General features: G+C 42.8%; 1 protein-coding gene across 1 annotated transcript in view; it reads left to right on the top strand.

Annotated features, from left to right (window-relative positions):
- SNTB1 (syntrophin beta 1) overlaps nucleotides 1–23,645 on the top strand; it is a 235,607-nt gene extending 211,962 nt beyond the window's left edge. Inside the window, exons 6-8 of the mRNA XM_021088981.1 lie at nucleotides 13,464–13,660; nucleotides 17,039–17,229; nucleotides 20,451–23,645. Coding sequence (XP_020944640.1) covers nucleotides 13,464–13,660; nucleotides 17,039–17,229; nucleotides 20,451–20,543 — 481 coding nt within the window. The 3' untranslated portion in view covers nucleotides 20,544–23,645. The remainder of the gene's footprint in view (nucleotides 1–13,463; nucleotides 13,661–17,038; nucleotides 17,230–20,450) is intronic.

The following is a 26,918-nucleotide window of genomic DNA, read 5'->3' on the forward strand; positions in this document are numbered from 1 at the left end:
CATTTAGAACAGAAGATGCAGCATTTACAAAATCACTGTACCCTCTAAACATAAGGGAGATGTAGCAGGGTACTTGACCTCCCATCCTGCTACCCCTCTCTCAAATTACTGACCCCTGAACTGCAAAGTAAAAATTTATGATATGTGTATATTAGTACTATGAACAATGATAAAATTAGGCCAATAATCACCACCCGCCCTTCAGCTGGAAGCCTGTGAGGCGGAGTTAAGATGTTAAGGCAGCACTGGCTGTTTCTTCTTTACTGCACCTGCTTGAGCGGTAGAGGGCTGTCTGCCCTTGAGCCAGAGTCTGGCAATGGAGGAGCTGGAGTTTCCATCCTAGTTTTGCTTCCTCAGTGCCTAACCTCAAGCTTATCACTCCACATCCCTCTTTCCGAGTCCTCATCTGTTAATGCACTTAGATGCTACCCTCTGTAAAGCCCAAAGGGAAAGGCACTTTGGGGAGATTTTTTTCCTTTTTTTGGCCACCCCGCACTTATGGAGTTCCTGGGCTAGGGATCAGATCCAAGCTGCAGTCATGACCTAAGCTGCACCTGTGGCAATGCCGGATCCTTAACCCACTGTGCTGGGCTAGGGATCGAACCCGTGTCCCAGCACTGCCAAGAGGCTGTTGATCCCATTGCACCACAGTGCGAACTCCAGGAGATGGGTTTTTAACGGACCTTTGGGCTTGTTCATCAGCCACACATTGGTCACGATCAACTTTCCTCCGTGACCCTGTGGATGGGTCTAGAAGACTTTTGGAAAGCAAACAGCTAGGAAGACGCCCCTCCCTTTCCCTGGATCACCATGCTGGGGAGATGTACCCCCTTTGTAGCTCCAGGCTGGGGAGCAGAGCTCACCCCAGCTGAGGACTGAAACCATCTGTCCTCGCAGATAAAGCTAGTTCTCTGAGGTGGGAGGCTCAGTTGAGGCTGTTGGAGAAAAACCACTCTCAGGAGTGGAAGAAGTCAAAGAGCAACTGGATCCTTCCACTGCAGAAGTTACCCCAGTACTGGATTTCCCATCATGGCTCAGTGATTAGAGAACTCGAGTCACATCCATGAGCACATGGATTCAATCTCTGGCCTTGCTCAGTGGGTTAAGGATCGGTGTTGCTGTGAGCTGTGGTGTAGGTCGCAGGTGTGGCTCGAATCACGTGTTGCTGTGGCTCTGGCATAGGCCGGCAGCTACAGTTCTGACTGGACCCCAAGCCTGGGAACTTCCATGTGCCGCGGGTGTGGCCCTAAAAAAAAAGTTACCCAAGTATTTCTGTTGGCTGCTTCCCCAGCTACGTATTGAAGTCCATCAAGTGACTCTTTCATTTACGTCCCGTGTGTTCCATGCAGTCATTTGTGGTGTTGGGCCTTTTACATAGGAGCATTCAGGCACATAGCCTGTCTACTAGCATTATTTGTCTTTGAGTGCATTTCTCTAAAGGGGACTCATGTCTTTTTAAAATTTCTTTTGAAAACCTTTTAATTGAGGTATAATTTATAAGCAGTACCGTACACCAGTCTTACATGTAAAGTTCACTTAATTGTTATCTATGGATACAGAGCCACATCTCCTGAAAGTTTATTATAGGATAGGGTGTCTGCTAATTAATCATCCTGGGTAATATTATTGGGAAGGTCGTGCTAGTACCATTTGCAAATAGCCAGACCTAGCTGGTAATAAATCAGTGGCTGACCTTTGTGGAGGGAGCATAGATCAAGGCCAAGTGCTTTACATGCATTTTATCTGAGTTTGCAAAACTTGCCCAATTTAAGAATCACCTGGCTGTTTATTAAAGATTCCTGTCCTGCGGATCCTGCCCTGGAGATTCTAGTTCAGCAGTCCAGGCTTAGGAGTCAGGGGGTCTATGTTTTTAACAAGCATCAAGCAGACTGGAGTCCTCAGGGTACCGCATTTAACCCTCGCACGCCTACGAGGTTTAGGTTTTATTTTTATTTACAGAGAAGTAATCTGAGGAACCAAGAGGATAAGTAACTTACCCCCAGTCACACAGCTGCTAAGAAATGCACCTGAGACTCTGATTCTGAGTTCACCTTCCTCACACACCTTCTCTGTGGCCTCCGGGAGCATATTTCTTTTTTCTTTCTTTCCTTTTCTTTTTTTTCTTTTTATGGCCGCATCTGCGGCATATGGAAGTTCCTGGGCCAGGGGGACTGCAGCTGCCAGCCTACGCCACAGCCAGGGCAATGCCAGATCTGAGCCACATCTGCGACCTGTGCTGCAGCTTGTGGTATCATCAGATCCTCTACCCACTGAACGAGGCCAGAGATCCTCATCCTCACAGAGACAATGTCAGGTCCTTAACCCCCTGAGCCACCACAGGAACTCCTAGGGGATTTTCTTATTTCCTGGACTTTTAGTGGCTCTTTGCATTTGCTGAGTGGATCATACAAACCTTTCCTTCACTCGTCTGGCAGCTTAATCATGCACAGGTGGCCACTCAGCTCACACAACAGAGTTCAGACAGAGCTGGGGATGTTCTCAGCAACCTGGAGTAACTACCCAGGACTGAGACCAGGGGTTCTCAAAGTGCAGTTCTCAAAGTGAGTGGCACCTGGGAACTCAGTGCACAAGCAGATTTCCCATCCCACTTCAGACCAATGAGCCAGACACTCACCAGCTATGGCCCAGCCCACCTGTGAGTGAACAGGCCTTCCAGGGGTTTCTGATACATGCAGTTGAGAACCACTGGTTCAGAAGACTGGGCTCTGCTGCTTTGCATACTCCCAGGGTTCACGGTAGGAAGGAAATGCCTTAGCAAGGACTGGGTTCTTTCTCCTCTGTGGCTCTTCGGAAGCACTGTTTGCCTCAAGTTGTGATGACTGCTGATGAATTAGCTCAAAGGCTGTACTGGATCCAGGTGTTCACAGCATCAGCAGCAGCTCCTGGAACATGCAGTGTGGCTGCCTTGCTTTTTCATCATCTTACAGGCATTTTCCATTGGTACTTTGCCCTCAACCTCAGCTTCCTTTGAATGACTGCCTAGTGTCCCAAGGCATGGATCCTCCAGTTTACAGAATGTCACTGCAAAGTGATGACCTAAGTACAGACGTATTTAGCTTGATGCCTGGCACACAGCAGGACTGGGCAGCTGCCAGTCCCCTTCCCTTTGCCTTAGCAGTGCTGCAAGCATTGTTTAGAAGGTCAGGGATGGTCTTTTCCCTTGAACATGAAGAACTGGCTGGGACTGTAGCCAGTAGGAAACAGGTTTCTTTTTATTTTTTTGCTTTTTAGGGCTGCATCTGCAGCACATAGTTCCCAGGCTGGGGTCAAATCACAACTACAGCTGCCAACCTATGCCACAGCCATAGCAATGCCAGATATAAGCCACGTCTGCATCGTACACCACAGCTCATGGCAACACTGGATCCTTAATCCACTGATCGATGCCAGCGATCGAACTTGAATCCTCATGGATATTAGTTGGGTTTGTTTCCTCTGAGTCACAAGGGGAACTCCAGAAACCGTTTTCTTCTAAAATCACGATAAGTCAGCTCAGGCAGTTCACAGTTGATTTGTTGATGTGTTTAGTTCTTTTTTTTTTTTCCCCCTTAAAGGCATAGGCACAACTAATTTATGTGAAGATGTGCCTGGAAGATGACATATGATTGTGTTTCATAGCAGTGGCACCAAAAATGCTCACAACATGTTCTTGGTATTAACTGCTGTGCAGAGAAGTTTACGGCCAGTCACTTCTCCCACTGGAAACCTTCAGTGGTGCCTCTGTGGATGGATGACACACTTCATAGCACTGTGCTCAGGAAGTTTGCAAACATGTTGTAATTTTAGCTGTTCTCATCCCTCAGCTTTTTATGAATTCCTGGGAAAACATTTTTTGCTTAGCCAAAGCTTATTTGATGTTGCAGAACATTAAAAAGAAAGAAAAGAGAAAAGAAAGGTATTCTTGCTCATAATACAAAGTAAGTTTTGTTTTTGTTTTTTGTCACTATCATCATAATTGGCAAGTGAGATAGATCCTCAGAGAACAAGGAATTAAAGTTGCAATATTTCTGGAATTCTCGAAGAGGTTTAACCCAGAAACTCTGCCCACCCAGTCCCTGTGGTTGGTGAAAGGTTTAGAAGCACAGAGCTTGTAAAGAGAAATAATGCTGCTCTGAGCCCATCTGGAGTAGCTGAAAAAAAGAGGACCCAATGAATATGCACTTCTCGCCTTTGATATCACTTGGGAGCCAGAGACACAGCATTTTTACTAAACGTGGTGGGGAGTCTTTGGTGCCTAAGGATCTAACCTGTTTCTAAGTGCTAAAAGTAGCTGCTGCCTTTGGCCAGCCTCAGACATTTTCAGAATGCTTTCCACTGGGAAAGTCTAGCCAATTGCATTTGTCAAACATTAAATTATAATGAGCCTATGGTCATGACACTAGCCCAGGAGGCCCCCACCCTCTTAGAGGATGTGGGCCCCTTCCAGGGACATTCCCTAGGGGAGTGCAGAAGGACTGACATGCCCAAGAATCTGCACTCTGTCAAACGGCAGTGTGGGCTTTGCCCACACATCCATTGTCCCCTCTGCTCCCACACTCCTAGTGTGCAGTGCACTTTAACTGCCAGCCTCCTGCCCTCCCTCCTGCTGGTCCAGCAGCTCTTCAGAAGTGGCGAGTGGGAAATTAGCTGAATGAGGAGATTCGTGGACTTTGGAATCAGACAAACCAGGAGTCAAATGCTGAGACCTACGTGCAATGTGATTTGGGGCCAAATAGCAATCTCTCTGTATCCAAATCTCCTCATCAACATGAAAGGGGCAATAATATCTTTTGTTTCATATTGTTACTGATAAGACCAATTGTAAAAGTTTAGCCTATGCCTGAGATATAAACGAGTGATATAAGTGGTTGATAAATGCTAGCAATTGTTGATATTGGAGAAAATAATTGAAATTAATGTATGAACTGAGAAGTAATTGGACCTACTTGATCTTACATATAATATTGCATTTATCAAGGATCTCTAATATCTTAAAGTCACTGAGATTAAGGGTGAAGCTAATTAAGAGTTACTGGTTTGTTGTAGGGAAAAGGAAGTGTGAGATGGACATAGGGCACCTGGAACCCCTTACCTCACACTGCAGAGCTAGTTCTGAATGCAACTTGTAACAACATCACAGGCTGAAAGCTTAATTGATGGTTTCCTCCTTGGAGTGGGAATGTTCAGTTCAATTTTTTAAAAATTTTTACAGGCTCCTATTAGGGCAACATTGTACTAGGGCCTGATGGTAGGGGAACTTAAAAAAAAAAGCAAAATGTGAGAGATAAAAACCACATCTTGTCAGTGCTAATTGTTCAGCTCATGGACTCATTGTTTTATTTTCTCAGTAAGCTCGGGCTGATTTAAACTGTCATGACCACACATGGAGAAGTGCTTAAAAATCTTTGCATAATAGGTATTCTGTACACAGTGTGATATATGTTGAACTAATTAAAGCATAGATGGGATAGAAGAATATGTAACAGATGACCAGACAATTCAAAGAATGTATCTAAACATTAAAGTTCTGGAGTTTCCACTGTGGCTTAGCAGTACAAACCCAACTAGGATCCACGAGGATGAGGCTTTGATCCTTGGCTTCACTCAATGGGTTAAGGATCCAGCATTGCTGTGGCTGTGGTGCAGGCCGGCAGCTACAGCTCTGGTTAGACCCCTAGCCTGGGAACTTTATGTTTCAGGTGTGGCCCTAAAGAGACCAAACAAATAAATAAATAAATAAAAAGTAGAGTTCTAAGACTGCTAAATAATAAAATTATTAACTTAAAAGGAAAAATGTACCAAGACATTGGCTGCTCATGATGTGACCATATCCATCAGATGATAAGTCTTGTTTCTCCCTGGAGAAGGAAAGTATATGGATGAGCTAAACTCACGGATGACCTGAAGTCTTCATTATACTCACCTTCATTTCCTTCCTACCTAGAGTTGACCAGCTGGAGTTTGGCCTCCTTCCCTGGTATGATGGAAAGAGTATGGACCTGGGTTCAAATTCTGGTGGTGCTGGGCAGCAACTTTACCACCTAGAACCATGGATTCCTTGTTTGTAAAATGGAGCTCATAATACACCATCAGAGTCACAGTGGAGGCTAAATGAGAGAATGTATCAATGCGATCACACAGTGGGCATCTACTTTCCTCCGTCCGACTGTTGGCAGCTAGCTGGCTGTGAAAGGTCTTGAGGCCATGTGGACTATGGAGGATGATCATGTGTCTGGAAATTCACCTGGATAATAATACCATTAACTACTCAAAACTGGGCTTCAATCTGTTTAGCTGCTCATTCTATGTTAAGTCGGTCTTTGCTTACACTCAGTATCCCCTCAATAATATGAACTTTCTAAAAGGCGGAACCTCGCCTAACTCTTTTACCACCATATTCAGATGAAAGAAGTTTAGAAGATAGAAGTGAGACAAGTGTTCTGCTATTCTTGACTGTTAATCTAGCCAGTTGCTTTTTCCTTCCTTCCTTCCTTCCTTCCTTCCTTCCTCCCTCCCTCCCTTCCTCCCTCCCTCCCTCCCTCCTCCTCTCTCTTTCTCTAGCTATCATTCTTTATTTTTTGCCACTTGCATTGTGACATATGTAGGGAGATAGTAATTACAGCAATTAAGTAAAATCAGGATGTAATATTGCTTAGCAACTCAATTACCTAATTTGTAATTTTACCAATTTGGCTGAATCTGTGTGCTGCAACTGTTTTTGTTTTAATTAAGGCTATTAATAATAATGTGTTCTATGGAACATTTTACGTGACTTTCTCTAACACCGTCCCAGAATTAAATTAGTATATAATCATCCCTTGTGAGATGGGAGCTTTTTGTTCTTGTTCTTCACAAGCCAGTTAGGCAAAGTGGGCAGAAAGGAAGATCAAGAAACAGTATGCAGCCTCACCATGTACTGCAGTTACTGGGAGAGAAACATGTAGCCTGGCCTCCCTCAGAAATGAGTTGTTTTTACTGCCACGTTCCCCCACATCTAGGGCAAAGGACTTGACTTGGAAGTGGGTTTATCACACAGCCCCTCTAAGCCTCATGGTAGCCACCACTTTCGGCATTTGAAATTCTAGTTGCATATGAACCCGACTAGTATCCATGAGGATGGGGGTTTGATCCCTGGCCTCACTTGGCGGCTTGAGGATCCGGTGTTGCCATGAGCTGTGGTGTAGGTCGCAGGTACAGATCAGATTTGGTGTGGCTGTGGCTATGGCTGTGGCTGGCAGCTGAAGCTATAATTCGACTGCTAGCCTGGGAACTTGCTTATGCTGCACTTGCAGCCAAAAAAGACAAAAAAAAAAGGAATAATTTAAAACAGTTCACCATTGCAATGGGTTAGGGACCCATTCATATACAAGTTTTTACTTGTACACTGGCTCTGTGCTGGCCATGAATGTAAAATCTTTATAACTCTCACTTTTTTGATAAGATGGTTACCTTCTACTCCTAGACCAAAAAAAAAAAAAAAAAATCACTCCAACTCCCTAAGCAGCCTACTACCTAAGCCACTACCAAAAATACCAGTTGCTAAAGATGAATCTGAAAGAAGAAATAAGAAGTGGATGTTGGGCTAAAATCACAGAACATGATCCCAGTTCACAGAAGATGATTTCATGATCATCTGATCCCAGTTAGCTTCCCAGTTACCTTCTAAGATCACTTTTCTTCAGGACTGAATTAATGTGGAAATTTGCATTTAGTGGCTATAAACCCCAATTCTTTGGATTTAGCCATTCCTATTGTTTGGTGTGGTTGAGGGACTGAGGGTGGGTGAGAAATCATAATATCTCATGGCAGTAATTAATCACAAACTTCTTAGAGAAGAGTTCTCTTTGTATTCTAGCTATTCATTTAGTCTTTCATTTAACAAATATTGACTGAGTGCCTGCCCTGTGCCTATAATCATTCTGGTGCTCAGCTTACAGCAGGGGATCCTCAAATTTAAAAGGCCTGCCCTTGTGGCTCAGTAGAAATAAACCTGACTAGTATCCATGAGGACCCAGGTTCAATCCCTGGCCCTGCTCAGTGGGTTAAGGATCCAGTATTGCTGTGAGCTGTGGTGTAGGTCGCAGACATGGCTCGGATCCCACCTTGCTGAGACAGCTGTAGCTGATTCGACCCCTAGCCTGGGAACTTCCATATATATGCCGCAGCTGCAGCCCTAAAAAGCAAAAAACAAACAAACAAAAAGCCCTGCCCAGATCAAATTGATTATGATAATGACTGTGACTATGTATTCTGTGCCAGGTGCTGTTCCAGACAGTACTCTTAGAACTCATTTCATCCTGACCTACTTCATCCTTGCATTTGAGGAACCCGAGGCATGGAGAGTTTTAGAAGCTTGTCAAGGTCACACAATTGGCAGATAGCCAGACTGGTGCCTCTGGTGCTCTGCTCTGTCCCCTCGTCTCTGTGGCTTCATTCTCTTGCCCACTCCCTCGTATAGTCCCATTCATCTGTTCACTTTTCTGCACTCCTGGGTAATAGGGAGTATAAAATCTTGCTGGAGTGTGTGGCTTTGCTTCCAGTCATGAGAATGGGTATCTGAATTTTGCAACCAGGAAACAAAACATGTCCTCGGGCTTCTCAAGCAGTTTCAGATAAAAGTTAGAAATGAGGTGTGAACTGCAGCTTGAAAGCCTGTCCCAGAGGGCCAGTATTTACTTATTTTTTTTTTTTCCTAGCTGGATAAGAAAGTGGTCTTCTCTAGGGAGAGAGCATTTTCTTGGTAGCTGTAGTTTAGTCCTCACCGCAGAGGAGAGACAGATGGTCATATTTTTAAGGCTACACAAATAGCTAAAAATGTACAGTAATTGAAAGATAAATAATAGCTATTTCAGAGTCCCCCCCGAGACTGCAGATCAGGAGAGAACTTTGGGAAGAATCTTGGGAGGAATGTAAAAAGGCTGTTCCTGACAGAATGGGGAAAAACTCAGGCAGACATTCTATCCTTAGCCCTACCTTTTCAAACGTCCAAATGTCCACATAATGACTTTTAAAATCTTAATGTCCAGCTGACATTTACTTGGTACTTAGTGTCCAGAATCTGGCTACAGTAATATGTTCCCAAATACAGTCTGCAAATGAAGAGCCCATTAGGAGCTTTTCGCTGATCCCAACTTTCAAAGGATTTCAAAATAGGTCAGTGGTGTGTGTGTGTGTTCTTTTTGGCAAAACTGAGCTCGTTTTAGAAGTGTTTTGAAAACCTGCATTCAGGCAAGTACTCAGCCAACATGTATTGAACAGCTACCATGTGTCAGATAGGACACTAAACATCATGGAATCCATAAGAGATGGGACAAGGCTCCTACCCTGAAGGACATGGGGTGGTGGTCTTAAAGCCATAGGTTAAATGGACTGATAATGATGTGTGGGAGTCCAGAGAAGGGCCATTTACCTCGAGGAGATCCATACTATACTTGGTCTTGAACTCCAGCAGATTGTACTGTCAACAGCAAGTTTGTTTTCCCCAACCTCTTCTACTCAGGAGCTGTCAACTTTGACACATGAACAACAAACCTTACATACAGAGCTGGTGCCCAAGAACTCCTGCTGGGAGTTCCCACTGTGGCTCAGCAGTAATGAACCCGACTAGTATCCATGAGGTTTCGGGTTCGATCCCTGGTCTTGCTCAGTGGGTTAAGGATCCAGCGTTGCCATGAGCTGTGGTGCAGGTCACAGACACAGCTTGGATCCTGCATTGCTGTAGCTATAGTGTTGGCCTGCACCTGCAGCTCCAATTAGACACCCAGCCTGGGAACTACCATATGCTGCAGGTGCAGCCCTAAAAAGCAAAAAAAAAAAAAAAACGCCTGCTGGCTGCTTAGGCAATCAGCCTTGCCTCAAGTGCTCCTAGCTCACCTTAGATCCCAAGAAGCAAATCATCTGCTCCAAGTGCAGATCTCCACAAATGGGCCAAGGTCCAGGGATGGCTTTGACCCAACCATAGACTCCCAAGGCTAGACCTGTCTCTCCCATCCCTGGGAGTCACTGGCCAGCCTGTGCTTGCACACTTGCACAGCTGCTGCAGACATGTATGCTCGCCCCCCTCCTCCTTCCCATTCCTCACACGCAGTTTCTCTTCTCCAAACTGTTCTTTATGAAGTCATTTTGGGGACCTTGCTGTTTTGATCATTGTCACCTGTCATCATGATGTTTGTATGGAACTCTATTTCAGTATCATTTGTTTTCTTTGTAACTGTACTTTAAGAATTTACACACATTATTCAGAGTAGGTGTCCATACACATCATCACAACTGCCAAAGGGAGTCACGGTAGGAAAAGATTAACACGTTCTCTCTTAAAGCTTGGTGCCTGAGACTGGATGCTGTTTCAGGAGTGATTTGATCAGGACAGGAAAATACAGGACCATTACCTGCTTTCATTCCATTAATGCAGTTTCAGCTCACACTGGTGGTGTTAGTAGCTCCTGATTGAGACAACCATCAGCTAAATTTCCTTTGGTGCTTCTACACCATGTCCCCCCATTCTGGTTCCATTGTTGTTTGTTTTTGTCTCCAACTGCAGTACTTAACAGTCTTACATCCTGATTCTCTGATTCTTCTTCTCACCAGTTTTGGATCATCTGCCGACTGGATGTCATGTCCTTCATACAACTCACTGATAAAAATGCTTAGCAGGACAGGTCTAAAGCCATAGCACTGCCTCATTCCCTAATTAAATTGACTCAGAATGGCTCTGGACAGTTAAAGTACTCATCTAACTGATAGGCTTTGCACCCAACCCATGTCCAGAGATATTTCCTTTCATAGACTCTCAATGAGATTCATGGAACTTCTCTTTTATTGGTTTTGTTTTGTTTTGTTTTCCCACACCCATGGCATGCAGAAGTTCCTGGGCCAGGGATCTAACCCTCAGTGCCACAGCAGTGACTGTACCAGATCCTTAACCCGCTGAGCCACTAGGGAACTTCTTATCTTTTTACTGGGGTGTAACTGACAAATAAAAGTATATATGTAGGAGTTCCTAGTATCCATGAGGACAAGGGTTCCATCCCTGGCCTCGCTCAGTGGGTTAAGGATCCGGCATTGCCGTGAACTATGGTATAGCTCACAGATGTGGCTTGGATCTGGTGTTTCTGTGGCTGTAGTATAGGCCAGCAGCTGTAGCTTCGATTCGACCCCTAGCCTGGGAACTTCCATATGCCGCAGGTGCCATCCTAAGAAGCCAATAATAATAATAATAATAATGATAATAATAATGATAATAAATAAAAAGTACATATGTATGATTTCATGTCCAGATACATTTTGAAATAATTACCACAATCAAGTTAAAACATTAATCACCTCGTAATTAAACTTTTTTGCAAATTTTAATTTTTAGCCAATTTAAAGTCTATAATACAGCATTATTACCTATATCACCATGCTGTTCATTAGATCCTCAAAACTTGTTCATCTTAGACTAAAAATCTGTATCCTTTGACCAACGTCTCCCCATTTCCCTCAGCCTTGGCAACTGTCATTTTACACTCTGCTTTCATTAATTTGACTTTTTAAAAAGATTTTACATATAAATGATATCATACAGTATCTTTCTCTGTCTGGCTTATTTCATTAAACATAATGCTTCCAGTTTCATCCATGTTGTTGCAAATGGCAGGATTTCCTTTTTTTTTTTTTTTTTTTTTTTTTACCTGAAGTATAGTTGATTTACAATGTTGTGCCAATTTCTGCTGTACATTCTTTTTCTCATATCATCCCTCATTGTGTTCTATCCTGAAAGACTGGACACAAGTCCTTGTGCTATACAGCAGAGCGCACTGCCCGTTCATTCTAAATGTAATAGTTTGCATCTACTAACCCCAAACTCCCACTCCCTTCCCCATCCCCCAGGATTTTTCTTGTTTAAGGCTAATAATATTCTACTGTGTATATCCGCAGTACGTGTTCTTTATCCATTCATCCGTTGATGGACACTTAGGTTGTTGTCTTGGCTGTTGTGAATCATGCTGCAGTGAACACGGGAGTGCAGATAGCTCTTTCAGATACTGATTTCGCTTCCTTCGGATATATCCTCAGAAGTGGGGCTGCTGGAGCATATGGTTGTGCTGAGGAACCTCCGTACTGTGTTCCACTGCGGCTGCACCAACTGCCCTCCGTGTCCAAGGGTTCCCTTTCCTTCACTTTCTTGCCAACATTTATTATCTCTTGGGAACGTCTCTGTCTTCAAAGAATTGTACAACCAAAAGCCCTTTCAGTTAACTTTTTTCTTCAAGTCAGCATTGCAAACCATTCCTCCCAGAATTTCACCTTTGTAAGAAGAAAGCTCCTCAGAGTTATACGAGCTCGTTGCGAGAAATTCCTTCCATGGGCTACGCTAAGTACTATTTCACTGATAATTTTGGTCTACAATATTTAAGCTTGCAAGAGAAAATAAGCTTTGGGATTTCCTTTGTACGGTTTTTAATCTAGAGGTAACAAGCCCTTTGCTTAAGAAAAGGATTCTCCTGTTCACCACGTGAAGCGACCCCTGCACATTCTCTAGCGAATGGTAACATGTTTCTTTCTGGACTAAAAGATAAGGCTGAAAATGCAAATATCCCGGGAGAAGTAACATTTACTAAATTCTATGCATGCTCTTCTGCAAATTATTGATATGAGAGTCTCTCCCAAAAGGAGGTTGGGATATGGAGGAGAAGGAGAGAATGTGAGAAACCTGTGTTTAAAGAAGTAGGAGACCCAGAGACTTTGATTTCCTCGTGTTTTAAGTCTGGTCTTTTGGAAACTCTTTACCATTTTGTGTTGAATATATATTTTAAAGTCAGAATGAAAAATCACTCTCAGAAATCCTTTAAATTTCCCATAAAGTGCAGTTCTCTTCCATTTCTCTAAGAGTCCAGGATTACTGTTATTTTTCAAGCTTTAACACAGGTACACAGAGTTCTGCTTCTTCAGCTGAGTCCCATGGCTATTTGCTTGCATTTGGAGGCTCTGTGCTTGAGAAGTGTATTTGTGCAGCCAGATGCTCCAAAGTACAAGAAACACAAGAAGAACAAGTCTAACCCAGGAAACAATAGATTTTCTTTCTTGTCTCACGCATATATATGCCCAGGAATGGAATGGGGGGTTGGGGTAGGATGGGGGAATTTTACACACTATTTAAATTGTTCTCTCAGTCGTTTACTTAAAGTATCTTTCTTTCTTGCTCAGTGAGTATGGTTGAATTTGTCTAAAGTCCTAATATTCAACTCCTCTGCATAGTTAACTAGATGCACAGCTCTTGGCCACTGTATTAGTCTCACTGTATCCCTGGAGAGGAACTGGGTGAGGAGATGGCAGCAAACCATGGTGAACATTAAGGTACAGTGAACCTTTTGGTTCTAGATCAGAAAAATGAAAGCCAATTGACAAGCTGAGGCTTTCATCACGTGACGTTTCAGGTGAACACCTAGTTCCATTTTGGTGATTTTTCTCTTTCTCAACAGGCTGGTCCATTCAGGTCCAGGGAAAGGATCGCCCCAGGCTGGTATGGATCTGTCCTTTGCAACTCGAACTGGTACCAGGCAGGGGATTGAAACACATCTCTTCAGGGCTGAGACCAGCAGGGACCTCTCACACTGGACAAGGAGCATAGTACAGGGGTGCCACAACTCGGCCGAACTCACTACTGAAATCACCACAGGTAAGCGCTGCTGGCCTTGGGCTTGCGAGAAGAATGTACCCTCCACTCCACCCTGGCCTCAAAGCAGTTTCCATTACTGGCCTTTTGGGGCAGTTAAAATCCCAGAGGTAGGAGTTCCCGTGGTAGCTCATTGGTAACAAACCCTCCTAGTACCCATGAGGACGCAGGTTCAATCCCTGGCCTTGCTCAGTGGGTTAAGGGTCCCGAGTTGCTGTGAGCTGTGGTGTAGGCCGGCAGCTGTAGCTCTGATTCAACCCCTAATCTGGGAACTTCCATATGCCGTGGGTTCAGCCCTAAAAAGACCAAAAAACAAAAACAAAAACCAAACCAAAAAAACCTCAGGTAAATTTAAATTCTTCTAAATTAAGACACCGAATGCCCTACTAAATTGGAAATGAAGTGTTTGATTGGGAAAGCCTTATCCCATCTTCATTCAAGAAGAGTGGGCAACTTGGATAGTCAGATGTCATTCCTACCGAGTTGGACAGTGCAAATCTAGAACATCTCCATCACGATAGAAAGCCCTGTGATACAGCTCTGCTCTAGATGAACAGGATTTCCCACAAGACATCTTAGATACAGTGTTTCGAAACTTTAGTTGCACTGAAAATGACAACAACTCAATGTTTTTTGGTTCTACCCGGAGAAGCCTAGGTTTGCTGATGCCCATGCCGGGAGAGTCTGATGCAGCAGTGCCCGGGGTGGGGCCTGAGAATTTGTGTTCAGTAAGGTACCAGGTGGTGCTGATGTTGCTGGTCCATGGACTGCTCTGGGAGTAGCACTGCTCTAGGCTGCAGCTTCCTCCGGTACCAGGAGCGTTATAAAAGATGGGATGCATGTCAGTGTGTACATAGTAGGGTTTCTTTACCTCTCCTTTACTCATACATACGTGAAAAACCAGATGTTTTGTAGAATTTCTGCTGCAGCATCTTGAGATAAACAATATCTTTTTAAAATTATCCTTGGAGTTCTTGTTGTGGCTCAGCAGTAACGAACCTGACAGGGATCCGTGAGGATGAAGTTTCCATCCTTGGCCTCGATCAGTGGGTTAAGGATTGGGTATTGCCATGAGCTGTGGTGTTGGTGGAAGATGCGGCTCGGATCTGGTGTTGCTGTGCCTGTGGTGTCGGTGGCAGCTGCAGCTCCAATTTGACCCCTGGCCTGGGAACTTCTATATGCGGCGAGTGAAGCCCTAAAAAGACAAATAAAATAAAATAATCCTGGAACTAATGAGTACTCCCCAATATTTTCCAACACTGTTGAAAACATCTTTTGGAGTGCCCCTGAAGCTCTTCTCTTTGATGCCTATTCTGTATGTCAAGAAAAACGAGTTTTGAACCTGAGAGTTAGAAAAGGCTCAAGTCACCTGAAAACTAAATTTAATGAAGTCCTGTGCAAAACAGCAGAGAAATCCAGACTCCTTGCAACAACTTCAGGAGTGTTCTAGAAAAGAATGAAGATGACCAAAGGGGTTTGGCTTAGTTTACATTCCACAAATTTCATAAAATCCTTTTCTCAACAAGCTGAACTCTACTTATCAGGAAAACAATGAGGCCGTTGATAGAGCAGCCAGAGGAGAATAACAAAGAGTTTGTGTGGACTGAGCTAGCTGGGTGGTGGGAGTGAAGAAATTATGGAAATGACCAAAGGTGCAACCCAGTTTCAAACGGAAAGATGCCCGCAGAGAGTTGGGCAAACAAGCTTATGTTTTAATCAGCGCTTCAATTAACTTGATAATGTCTTCAATTTTTCCTGTGTAGATTAAGAATATCTTCAGATAACCAATTCCATTATATAAAGGCCACAACAAATACCACTTGAGGTCAACTAGAAGGAAAAGTCATCACAATCATTTAATTCAGACCGCCTGATGGCCTGGCTCTAAAGTTCAAACACAGAGGAAGGGAGTAAAGAAAACATGTTTAGAGCCCATGTGCACACATACTCTGCAGATGTTACAAATGAAAAGTGTCAAAATCGAGGATTCATGGTGGGAAGCCATTAACTACATTAGTGCCGAGGCTATGTTACCTTTTGGTTGTCCTTGGACTGGGTGGAGGAGATTCAGGGCTCTTCTGAGAGGCTTATTTAAGAGTTGCCAATGGGGCTGTGCCCAGAAGGGCTCATAGACCTATTAGGGAATGCACCTCTGCAAAATATCAAACCTTAGTTTACAAGTTAAAAGATGACTGCAGAAGTCGCAGGAAGGGGTATCCAGTTACCCACTTCATTCTGTGAGCAGAGAGACACCCTATTTCTTCCCCCAGACGGAAGGGCTCTCCCACCCTAGTTATTACTGAGAGCCTCTCTGCCAAGGTCCTTCTTCACCTTCCTCCTTAGCCTGAGCACCAGAGTATGAGAAGGATGCAGGAGACAGAGTGGAGGAAAGAACTTGACTCTTGAAATCTAAACCACTGGGTTATGACATGTTCACCTCTCTGAGCTTTGTTTTTTGTTTTTTTCTTTATAGGCCACAGATGCAGCATACAGAAGTTGCCAGGCTAGGGTCAAATCAGAGCTACACCTGCTGGTCTACACCACAGCCACAGCAACTTGGGGTCAGAGCCATGTCTGTGACCTAAACCACAGCTCACAGCAACACGGGATCCTTAACCCACTGAGCGAGGCCAGGGACCGAACCCCCATCTTCATGAATACTAGTCTGGTTTGTTAACTGCTGGGCCACGATAGGAACTCCTTTTTTTTTTTTTTTTTTTAACCTATTATATTAATCTAAGGTCCTGCTTCCAAAGAGTCGTAAAGTGAAATTCAGTGTGGTGTATAAAGCTGAGCTGAGCTTTAAAGAGTAGTCAACTACCTTCACTCCTCTGGAGCCCCATAGCCAGCAAGGAAAATGTCCTCGTTTCCCTGAAGAGTTTCCAGCGGCATATGAAGACCAGAGGCAGTTTACTAGCCAGGGGTTGTTAAATGCGGTGTTTTCTGAGGCAAAAAAATCCAACCTGATGCTTAATCACCTTTTCCAGAACTCTTTTGATTAAAGGGTTTTTTTTTGTTTGTTTTTTTTATGGCCACACCCGTGGCATATGGAAGTTCCCAGGTTAGGGGTCCAGTTGGAGCTGCAGCTGCTGGTCTATGCCACAGCCACAGCAACGCCAGATCCAAGCTGCATCTGCGACCTATACCACAGCTCACGGCAATGCTGGATCCCCGACCCACTGAGAGAAGAACCCGCATCCTCATGGATACTAGTCAGATTTGTTTCCACTGAGCCACAACAGGAACTCCTGATTATTAATTTTTAACTTGAGAAAGAAGTTTGTGACTGGGCCCTGAGAGTGAGGAGACTTGAAGGTCAAGTGCCTGGGGAAATGACAGGCTTCCATTGTTCACATTTTGTCCCTTCTCTGTCTCTATCAGCTTGTACCTACAAAAACCAGGAGTGCCGTTTGACCATCCATTATGAGAATGGATTTTCTGTTACCACTGAACCACAGGAGGGTGCCTTTCCCAAGACAATCATACAGGCTCCTTATGAAAAGCTGAAAATGTCTTCAGATGATGGAATCAGGATGCTGTATTTAGATTTTGGAGGCAAAGATGGAGAGCTCGTAAGTGTACTTTTCCTTAGTTTGATTTCATGTATTTCATCATGCACCACACGTTGCTTGCAAACATAATGCTTATATTTATTTAGCATTTGACTGTTAACAAAGTACTCAGACAGGTTCATGTCATATTCAATCCTTGAAAAACAGTGATCAGATCTAATTTTTTCAGATCTGTACCTTGGTCTCATTTTTCATCAGAATACTACAGAAATATGTGAATCAAAGATAAGGATCCTTTACAAAGCCTTAAGTTCTTCTCAAAGAGAGTCCCACCAGCCTCAAAAGGTACCTTTAACTGTTTAAAGGTCTCAAGCATCTACTTTAACCTGGGCATTGTGCTAGGTGTCAGACATGCAGGGGTATAAAGTGCAGGGTCTCAAAGCCCTGGCCAGCTGGGAGTTCTCAGAGGATCAGAGACCTTGAAGAGGGCGGGGTGGAGGTGGAGTGGGGTTGGGGCTGGACCAGGAGCAGAGCAAAAGGGGCAGTGAGGAAACCAAGCAAAAATGGTCCCTCCTAGGGGAATGGAGAGAGGGCCAGACAGGGGCCCAGGAGTTTTGAGAGCATGTCAAAATGTGTCCAACAAAATCAGCCAGTTGCTCAGTTAAGGTAACATTTATACTTCTCATAGCAATGCAAATTGCCCATGTATTTATAATCATGATTTCCTGTGATCGTGACTGCCAACGCTAATGAAGGAGTTCCCTTGTGGCACAGCAGGTTGGGGATCCAGTGCTGTCACTGTGGCCTGGGTAACTGCTCTGGCAAGGGTTCGATCCCTGGTCGGGGAACTTCGGTGTGCCATGGGCACAGCCGAGAAAACAAAACTATGTTATTTCAGTTCCACTGAAAAGTGAAGCTGCACATTCTATTTCCTGGCAAGTGTCATTCTCAGGAAGACACAGCATCTCATATAAGCCGTGGAATGTTGAACTTCAAAGAGGACTTGATTCGGAACAACTAGTCTCTGTTTAGGTCCTTCCTAGTCACTGGCTTAGTCAACAAATAATTATTGGCTCACATTTGCTAACAGAGATGGGGGCTATATGAAATACAGAGATCAATCGCAATTTTAAAGATCTAGTCATTTCACCTCAGCTACTAGCCTTGCACAAGACCTCCTCCTCTCAGTCCCCGCTCTCTGAAGGAAGGGGTCAGGGCCACGCTGAAAAGAGCAAAGGGGCCTTTAATCTCAAAGTTTCAGCACCCCCGTTTAAGATCTTGCAACACCACTAGCCCCAGTGTGGTACCACATTTCTTCCTGCGGGTATCGCAGGCTGTCACGATGAAGTCGGTGCCCGGCAGCTGACAGGTGATTTGAACTCACCTTCTGAGAACAATTTCCAGCCAGTCGTTTTTCTTACCTTTAAAAGGGATCCACAGAATTTTATAGAATTTTGCCGTTGTTTATTTGTGTGTTTCAATCAGTTAATTCATCCGGAAGCATTAGTTTGGAAAGAAATAAGTGACTGAAAAGTCCATTTTGCTGAGAAGGCATCTGGTTCAGTGGTGGCTCTATCCATCACCCAACTGTGTACTTTTTCCTAAAGGTGACCACGCCCCAGCAGCATGGAAAACAAGATGCAGTCTCCTGTCTTATCCTTGGCTTGAAAATTCAAGGCTATTTTTGCCTCTGAGGAAAAATCACTTAGTTCTAAAATTTTGAAAGACTTAGAACTTTTTGAAAGAACTTAGGACTTACTTTTTGCTGCCATTATATCAGGATGATAGGCTCAAGTTCAAACACAGCTCCCCCAGGGTCTAGCTAAGTTATGCCCAGGCGGAGGCACCAGGGAGGCAGGAGGGAGCAGAGTAGAAAATGCAATAAATTGATGGTCAAGAGACCCATAGTCTCTTTCTGAGTCTGGAACTAACTCACCAGTTGTCTTGGGCAAGTCCTTTTCTTTCTTTCGATATGAGCCTCCCTATCTGTAAAAATGCAGTGACCGAGGTAGATAATCTTTAAGGTTACTTCTAAAACTTGCATTCTGAGTTAGTGAAATTGGATATGGTGGTGAAGCCCAGGCTCTGGCATCAAATAGACCTGAATTTGAGTCCACGATTTCTTTTTACTGTAAACTCTGTGATCTCATAAAGTTTTATAATTTCTCCAAATCTGAGTTTCGCATAGAAGACAGAGAGGTAATAACGATTGAGGGATTTTGTGAGAATTAAATGATAGTGTAGAGACAATGTTTAGTTCGGTGTCTGGATCATGGTAAGTACAACTTTGTTGGATGTTATTTTATGCTCAAGTTGTTGTGCCCCAACAGTGTCATCATCAGAGCAGAATTGGGGACAGCAGATGAGAATTGGGAGCACACTCACTGCTCCTGAATTAGGTCAGGTGGTAAAAATTCAACTATTAGGCTCTGACCTTGTGCCAGCCCTGGAGGAACACACAAAGATAAGAGTTTAGAAGGGAGGTGTTCCCGTTGTGGCTCAGTGGTAACGAACCTGACTAGTATCCATGAGGTTTCGGGTTCAATCCCTGCCCTCGCTCAGTGGATTAAGGATCCAGCGTTGCTGTGAGCTGTGGTGTAGGCCAGCAGCTGTGGTTCCAATTCAACCTCTAGCCTGGGAACTTCCATATGCGGCAGCAAAAAAAAAAAAGACTTTAGAAGGGGCCTTAACAGTTATGTGATGGACATGCTTACAGCAATTCAAATCCAAGAGTGTGGGACAGTGAGGACACAGCTGCTTTGAAGCATGGCTTGTGTTTTGGAGTTTGTAAGGAATTTTCATCTGTAGTATCTCATCTAATAGTCTAATCACTCCATGAGTTAGGCAGGACTGAGAAAAATTTTAAGTGACTTGTCCAAGATTGTATACACACCTAAAAGGTGTTAGAACCAGGGCTCAGACTTATGATGTGAAATTTAATACTGCTTCCTCCTGTACCTAATCCAGCATAAACAATATCACAATCCTGATGCCCCAGATGGATGCTATAGACCGTCAAGAAGAGCAAAACCGATGTTGATGCTGTTGGCATGTATAAACTGCACAGAACTTAATTTGGGGGAAAAAAAAGATATATAAGATGTAAGGAATGCATTCTGAGTTATTATTTTTTAATCTCATTGGGGGCAAGTATTTAAAAACACAATTGCTCCAGTTGACACTTAAAAGCAGGAAGTGCATAGAATTGTTTGATATGTAAATCACTATTTTGTATCAAGCATTAATTTAAAATCTCTCATGCTCTCTTCTTTAAATTTCAGCAACTGGACCTTCATTCCTGCCCCAAGCCAATCGTTTTCATCATCCATTCCTTCCTGTCAGCTAAGATTACAAGACTGGGTTTGGTGGCCTGAAAAGAGGGGCGAACTGCCTATGAGAAAAGGAGGCTGGGACGCCACCAAAAAGGGTCATATTGGACACCATTTGCAGTGATGCACCCGATGTAGCATGCCACAGTCAGCTTTAGACCCCAAGAGTCCTGTTTAACGGTCCCAGACTCCTCTGTCAATTTCAGGAACTATAAGCAGTACCCTCAGAAAATACCACCAGGATGATCAGACTTTTAGTACAGTAAAAGGGTAAAGAGGTGAGGCTGGCCGAAAATACACAGCATAGCTTTTAAATAATGACAGTCAAGGACATGAACATTAGAACAGCATGTGCAGATCTTAATCAAACCAGTTTCTAGCTAACTGGTTCACCCAGGTAAGCAAGGGCTGAATAAATGAGAAATGGACCTTTTTCACCTCTCTCCCCCACCAGTAACCAGGATTCCTTGTTCTACTGTGATTTACTTCCCACTTCGAATTGAGTTGACTTTCGCTGGTAAGGAAAGTCTTCAAATGGAGACCCACTTTTATTTAAGAATGAAACAGCTGTTACTTTTTCCGTATGAATTATCTTTCAGTGATGTAGTATGATTCTGAAGTGTTCTCATTAGCATATGATGATTGAGAATTAAATAAAGCATCAGATACCCATCTGAGCTGTAAGCTTGTGGATTCTGAGCCAAAGCAGACTGCTTAAACTGCAAAGCTTTGCTGAAGAGTGGTGTGCTACATTCCTACCAAGGTCTGCTGTCTTAGAGCCACGACTTACAGCTTTGTTTGTAGAAAGCAAATTATGGGTATTTTTAAAAAGTTGTCATATATATAATAATAATTCATTTGGGGTTAAGTAATTATCCTCATTTTGTGGTTTTCAGTGGAAGTACTGAGCAATTTATTGGCCCTTGTTACTACCTGTGCTTATTTGCATGAATTTTCAAGCAAGTAATAGTGCAGCCTTACGTGACTCTGGTTAATGCTGGGATTTACATATAGAGCCAGTGTTATAATCAAATCCATTGATAGTATCTTCAGCTCTTTTGGAATTCCAGGGAAATAATATAAGGACCTGATATTTTTCTACAAGAATATTTTCAAACATTCAAATGGCATATATTACTTTTGCTTTTCTTTCAACACAAATTCACTGAAAACACACCTATTATTTGATTTTAAAGTCACTTTCTTTAAACCTTGAAAATTAGCTGTAGAATTTCTGTGTCTGTAACCCTGGTAGTTTATATAGACAAATGTTCCAGGTTAGACTGATGTGTTTTTTCAGAACCATATTTTAGCAAATACCTATGCAAAGAGCTTTAAAAAATTAATCTGTTTTAAAAGAATGATTTTGTTCACTCAACTATCTGTGTTTGTTGAGTTTTACTTTAGATCAGCATTGTATTTTTGATCAGTGTTTCCCCAAAGTAGGTATCATGTAATACAAGTTCCAAGGGGCATTGACTGAGTGGTGTTTTGTGTGGGAAATGAGGTGTTTGGTAATCAAAACATGTTTGTTAAATACTGAGTTAAAAAATATCAAACAGATTTCACGGTTGCAGTCCTCCTCAAAGACTTATCGCACTTTGCCGTTTTGTAAGGGGGTCCTGTGCGCCATTCCTTTAGCTTACCTACAGACCTCCTCTCTAAAGGAGCAATTTGTGAAGCTAGTGTTTAAAGAAACGCACACAAACACACAAAACAAACAAAAAAGCCACTTTGGAAAACACAACCTTAGGACATTGATTTTGTTTTGTTTCCTATTTAAAAATGCTGAAGTGAAGTCTCAGCCTGAGCATTGCAGGAAAGCTTTGATGCATATGTAAATTATACCGCCTTCTTTCATTATATATTTTCAGAAATCACTGGAATGTTGTTATACAAGAGAATTATACTTGTGTATTGTAAATAACATATTAAGAAACATATATTAATGCCAATAGTTTAATTCAACAATATGTAATCTAAGGTGCTCAGTACTATATGAAGTGTGAGTTAATTACTCATAATTAAGTTGCAAAGATCCAATTATATATTTATAGACAAATTAAAATGATCATAATTACAAATATTTCTTCATCACTTGAGTTTTGGACTGATTAATATCTGGGTGAGGGGGAAACAATCTACATTCTCTGCGTTGATAAGCATTTAATTTAAATATTTATATTTTAGAAAATATATTTGAATAAAATTTAATGCATTTTCTGAATGGACATGTGTGATTAGCAAGAAATAGAAAATTCTACTAAGAGATCTGTGTAAATCATTTTTCTTCCTCCAGGTTAAAGTGCATCATATCAGAGTGGCTATGATGAATCAATTTCAAATACCTTTTTCTCATACTGAATTCAACAAGTTATGACTTTATGCTGTAGATTTTAATCTTGTCTTGATGTGTGTTATGAATAACATGAACTCATACATTTGGATCATGCCTGGGTGCAGTCAGCAAATCAAATGAGTCATTTTAGAGAATTTGTTCTTGTCCAGTTCCCTCTGTGCTCAGTCTGTTTCTTATTTGAATCAATGAATTATTAAATTCACAGTGTTTGTCTCTTTAGGGAAAAACCAGCACCAATGAATGATGTCTTAACCTACACTTTGTGGGAAGCTAACCACTTTTTTTTTTTTTTAGGGCCGCACCTGTGGCATATGGAGGTTCCCAGGCTAGAGGTCGAATTGGAGCTCCAGCTGTTGGCTTATACCACAGCCACAGCAACGCCAGATCTGAGCCGCGTCTGCGACCTGCACCATAGCTCACGGCAACGCCAAATCCTTAACCCACTGAGTGAGGCCAGGGATCAAACCCGCAACCTCATGGTTCCTAGTCAAATTTGTTTCCACTGCACCGCGACAGGAACTCCTGCCCATTTGTTGGTAGATGTGATCAGGAGAACGCTCGGTGTGGTGACGTATCTTTCTTTACACCATCCCAATGGAATTTTTAAAAAGGTAGGAACGGCGCTATCACAATTTTTTTGACTTGAACTGAATAGGAGAAACAAAATGGTCAACTTAGTCAAAAATACCCAGGCAGAGGCATTTAATTAATTCTATCAATTGTTGCTGAAACATGCATGTTTTTTTTTGTCCAAAAGCTTGTTGATCCTGCTTGGTTGAAGTCACAAAGAATGGTCTTAATGGACAGAAGGACTCTCCTAAAAGTAATGAGCAGGGCCTTTCTGGCTCTTGTTTTACAAATATTAGTCTATTTTGAGGGGATTCGAGTGGACTGGGGTGAGGGAGAAATTTTTTAATGTACCTTGAGTTTTTATTAAAAAAAAAAGTGCCTATGTTTCTAGTATTATGAATATCATGTAAAATTTACATATGACTTAAATATTCATCTCCAAATGTGGTGGGCTGGCTGATGGTCCCCTCACAGCTCCAGAGGGATATGGGAGTGTGAAGACACTTCCTGCTATTCTTTTCCTCCAGGATTGGCTTTCAGAGGAGCTAATGGGGAAAACAGGCATTTATACACCCATTAGTAGGTATATACTTGGCAATATTTTGTGCATCCTTCATGCTGAAACTTGAGGTCAAATACCCCAGGATCTCCAAATTGAAATGCATATAATTTTATTATCATTACTCTTCTTTTCCAAAACTTCTTTACAATTAGAGGATAAAAATTAAAACAAAGCCCAAGTGCATGTAGGTTATGTGACTGTACTAGGCACAACCTGTTTATCTCCTCACATCCCCTCAATGCGACTGTATGGTCTCCTAGAGACTTCAAGCTGCTTATTCTGCCTCAGGCACCACCTCAGCTGGCTCTCTCTGACCTGAGTGTTTCTGCCAGATGCTGCCTCCCCGGACCTCTCCCTGAGGCTGCTGCCACATGGCCAGGCTAAGGAGATACATACTTGAATTTCTGAGTTCTCCTCTAAGTTCCAGATGAAAAGCCACCCTGTAGGGCATAAAAATTGGTCTCCTGAACAGTCACGAAATGTCCTCACCTGAGCAACCCTGAATTGTAAGGGATTTATTTAAACCTTTGTGGAGACTGGTCTAAAAGGGCCAAAGAGAAGACAGCAGAATAAGGACTGGAGCTCAACTTCTCTCATAAAAACAAAATTACAACCAAATGCTGAACAACCTTCAACCAAATGGACTGGAAACTTTCATTAAAGATAAACTGCTCCAGAAGACAAAGAAGAGGCCACATCAAGAGGTAGGAAGGGTGATTACGTGATATAAGCAACCCCATACCTCCCGGGTGGGAAGCCCCACAGACTGGAAAGTAACTGTATCACAGAGACTCACCTACAGGAGTGAGAGTTCTGAGCCCCACGTCAAGTCCCCATGCCTGGAGATCTGGCACTGGGAGAAAGAGCCCAGAGAGAATCTGGCATTGAAGGCCAGTGGGGCTTGTATGCAGGAGCTCCATGGGACTGGGGGAAATGGAGACCCCATTCTTCAAAGGCGCACACAGACTTTCATATGCACTGGATCCCAGGGAAAAGCAAAGTCTCCAGAGGAATCTGGATTGGGCCAGATTGCAGTTTTTGGAGGATCTCCTGGGAAAACAGGGGGGTGACTGTGGCTCATTGTGGGGGAAGGACTTTGGATGCAAAGCTCTCAGGAATATTCATCAGCATGTGTTTCTGAGGAGATGGCCATTTTGTGAAAATCTGGCCTCACCCATCAGCGCTGAGAAGCCCCAGGCCACACAAAAATCCAGGTGGGATCACAGCCCCACCCCATCAGTAAACAGGTTGGCTAAAGACCCCCAAAGCATACAGCCTCTATTCTCACCCAGAGAAAAAGCCCCACCCACCAGAGGGATAGGAATCAGCCCCACCTAGCAGCAGGCAGGCACCAGTCCAACCCATCAGGAAGCCTACAGTAAGACCCTGTACCAACTTCAGCTGCAAGGGGGGCAGACACCAGAAATAAGAGGGGCTACAACTCTATTGTTTGCAAAAAGGACACCACACCAAAACCCTATAAAAATGAAAAAGCAGAGAACTATAACTCAGATAAGGGAGAAAGAAAAAAACCCATATAAACAGCTAAGTGATCTGGAGACAACCTCCAGGAAAAAGGCTTTAGGCTGTTGATGCTGAAGATGATGAAAGACACTGGAAATGAACAGGAGGCAAAGACTGATAATTTACAGGAAACATTGAGCAGAGAAATACAAGATTTAAAACTAAAGCAAGCAGAGATGCAAAATACAATAACTGAAATAAAAATTCATTAGAAACAACCAACAGCAGAATTCAAGAGGCAGAAGAATGAATAAGTGAGATGGAGGACAGACTAGTAGAAATCACTGATGCAGAACAGAAAAGAGAAAAAAGATTGAAAAGAAATGAAGAGAGTCTCAGAGACCTCTGGGACAACATTAAACACACCAACATCTGTAATATAGGGGTGCCAGAAGGAGAAGAGAGAAAGGGACAAAAAAAATATTCCAAGAAATAATAGCCCAAAACTTCCCTAACATGGGAAAGGAACCCCTCACTCAAATCCAGGAAGCACAACGTGTACTGTATAAAATAAACTCCAGGAGGAACACCCTGAGACACATATTAATCAAACTGAACAAAATTAGAATATTGAAAGCAACTAGGAAAAAGAAACAAGTAACATACAAAGGAACTCCAATAAGGTCATAGGCGGATTTGTCAGCAGAAAATCTGCAGGCCAGAAGGGAGTGGCATGATATACTTAATGCGATGAAAAAAACCTCTAACCAAGATTACTGCAACCAGCAAGGCTCTCATTCAGATTTGAAGGAGAAATCAAAAGCCTTACAGATAAGCAAAAGCTAAGAGAATTCAGCACTACTAAACCAGCTTTACAACAATACTAAAGGAACTTCTCTAGGTAGAAAAGGAAAGGCCACAACTAGAAACAAAAATACCACAAATGACAAGGCTCACCAGTAAAGGGATATATATAGTAAAGGTAGGAAATCACCCATGCACAAATATGCTACCAAAATCAAAAATCGTGAGAAGAGGAATGCAGGACACTGGAGATGCACTTGCAACTAAGAGACCAACAACTTAAAACAATCTCATGTATATACATAGACTCCTATATAAAAACTTCAGGGCAACTATAAACCAAAAATGTGCAATTGATACACATACAAATAAGAAAAATCAACTCAGATATAACACTAAAGATAGTCATCAAACCACAAGAGAAGAGAACAAGAGAAGTGAAGAAAAAAGAGCAACAAAACCAAATCCAAAACAGTTAATAAAATGACAAAAAGAAGATACGTATCAAAAATTACCTTAAATGTAAGTAGACTAAATGCCCCAACCAAAAGACATAGACTGGCTGAATGAATACAAAAACAAGATCCATATATATGCTGTCTTCAAGAGACCCACTTCACTTCTAGGGACACATACAGATTGAAAGTGAGAGGATGAAAGA

This window comes from Sus scrofa, chromosome 4, assembly GCF_000003025.6.
Source record: "Sus scrofa isolate TJ Tabasco breed Duroc chromosome 4, Sscrofa11.1, whole genome shotgun sequence".
Classification (NCBI taxonomy): Eukaryota; Metazoa; Chordata; class Mammalia; order Artiodactyla; family Suidae; genus Sus; species Sus scrofa.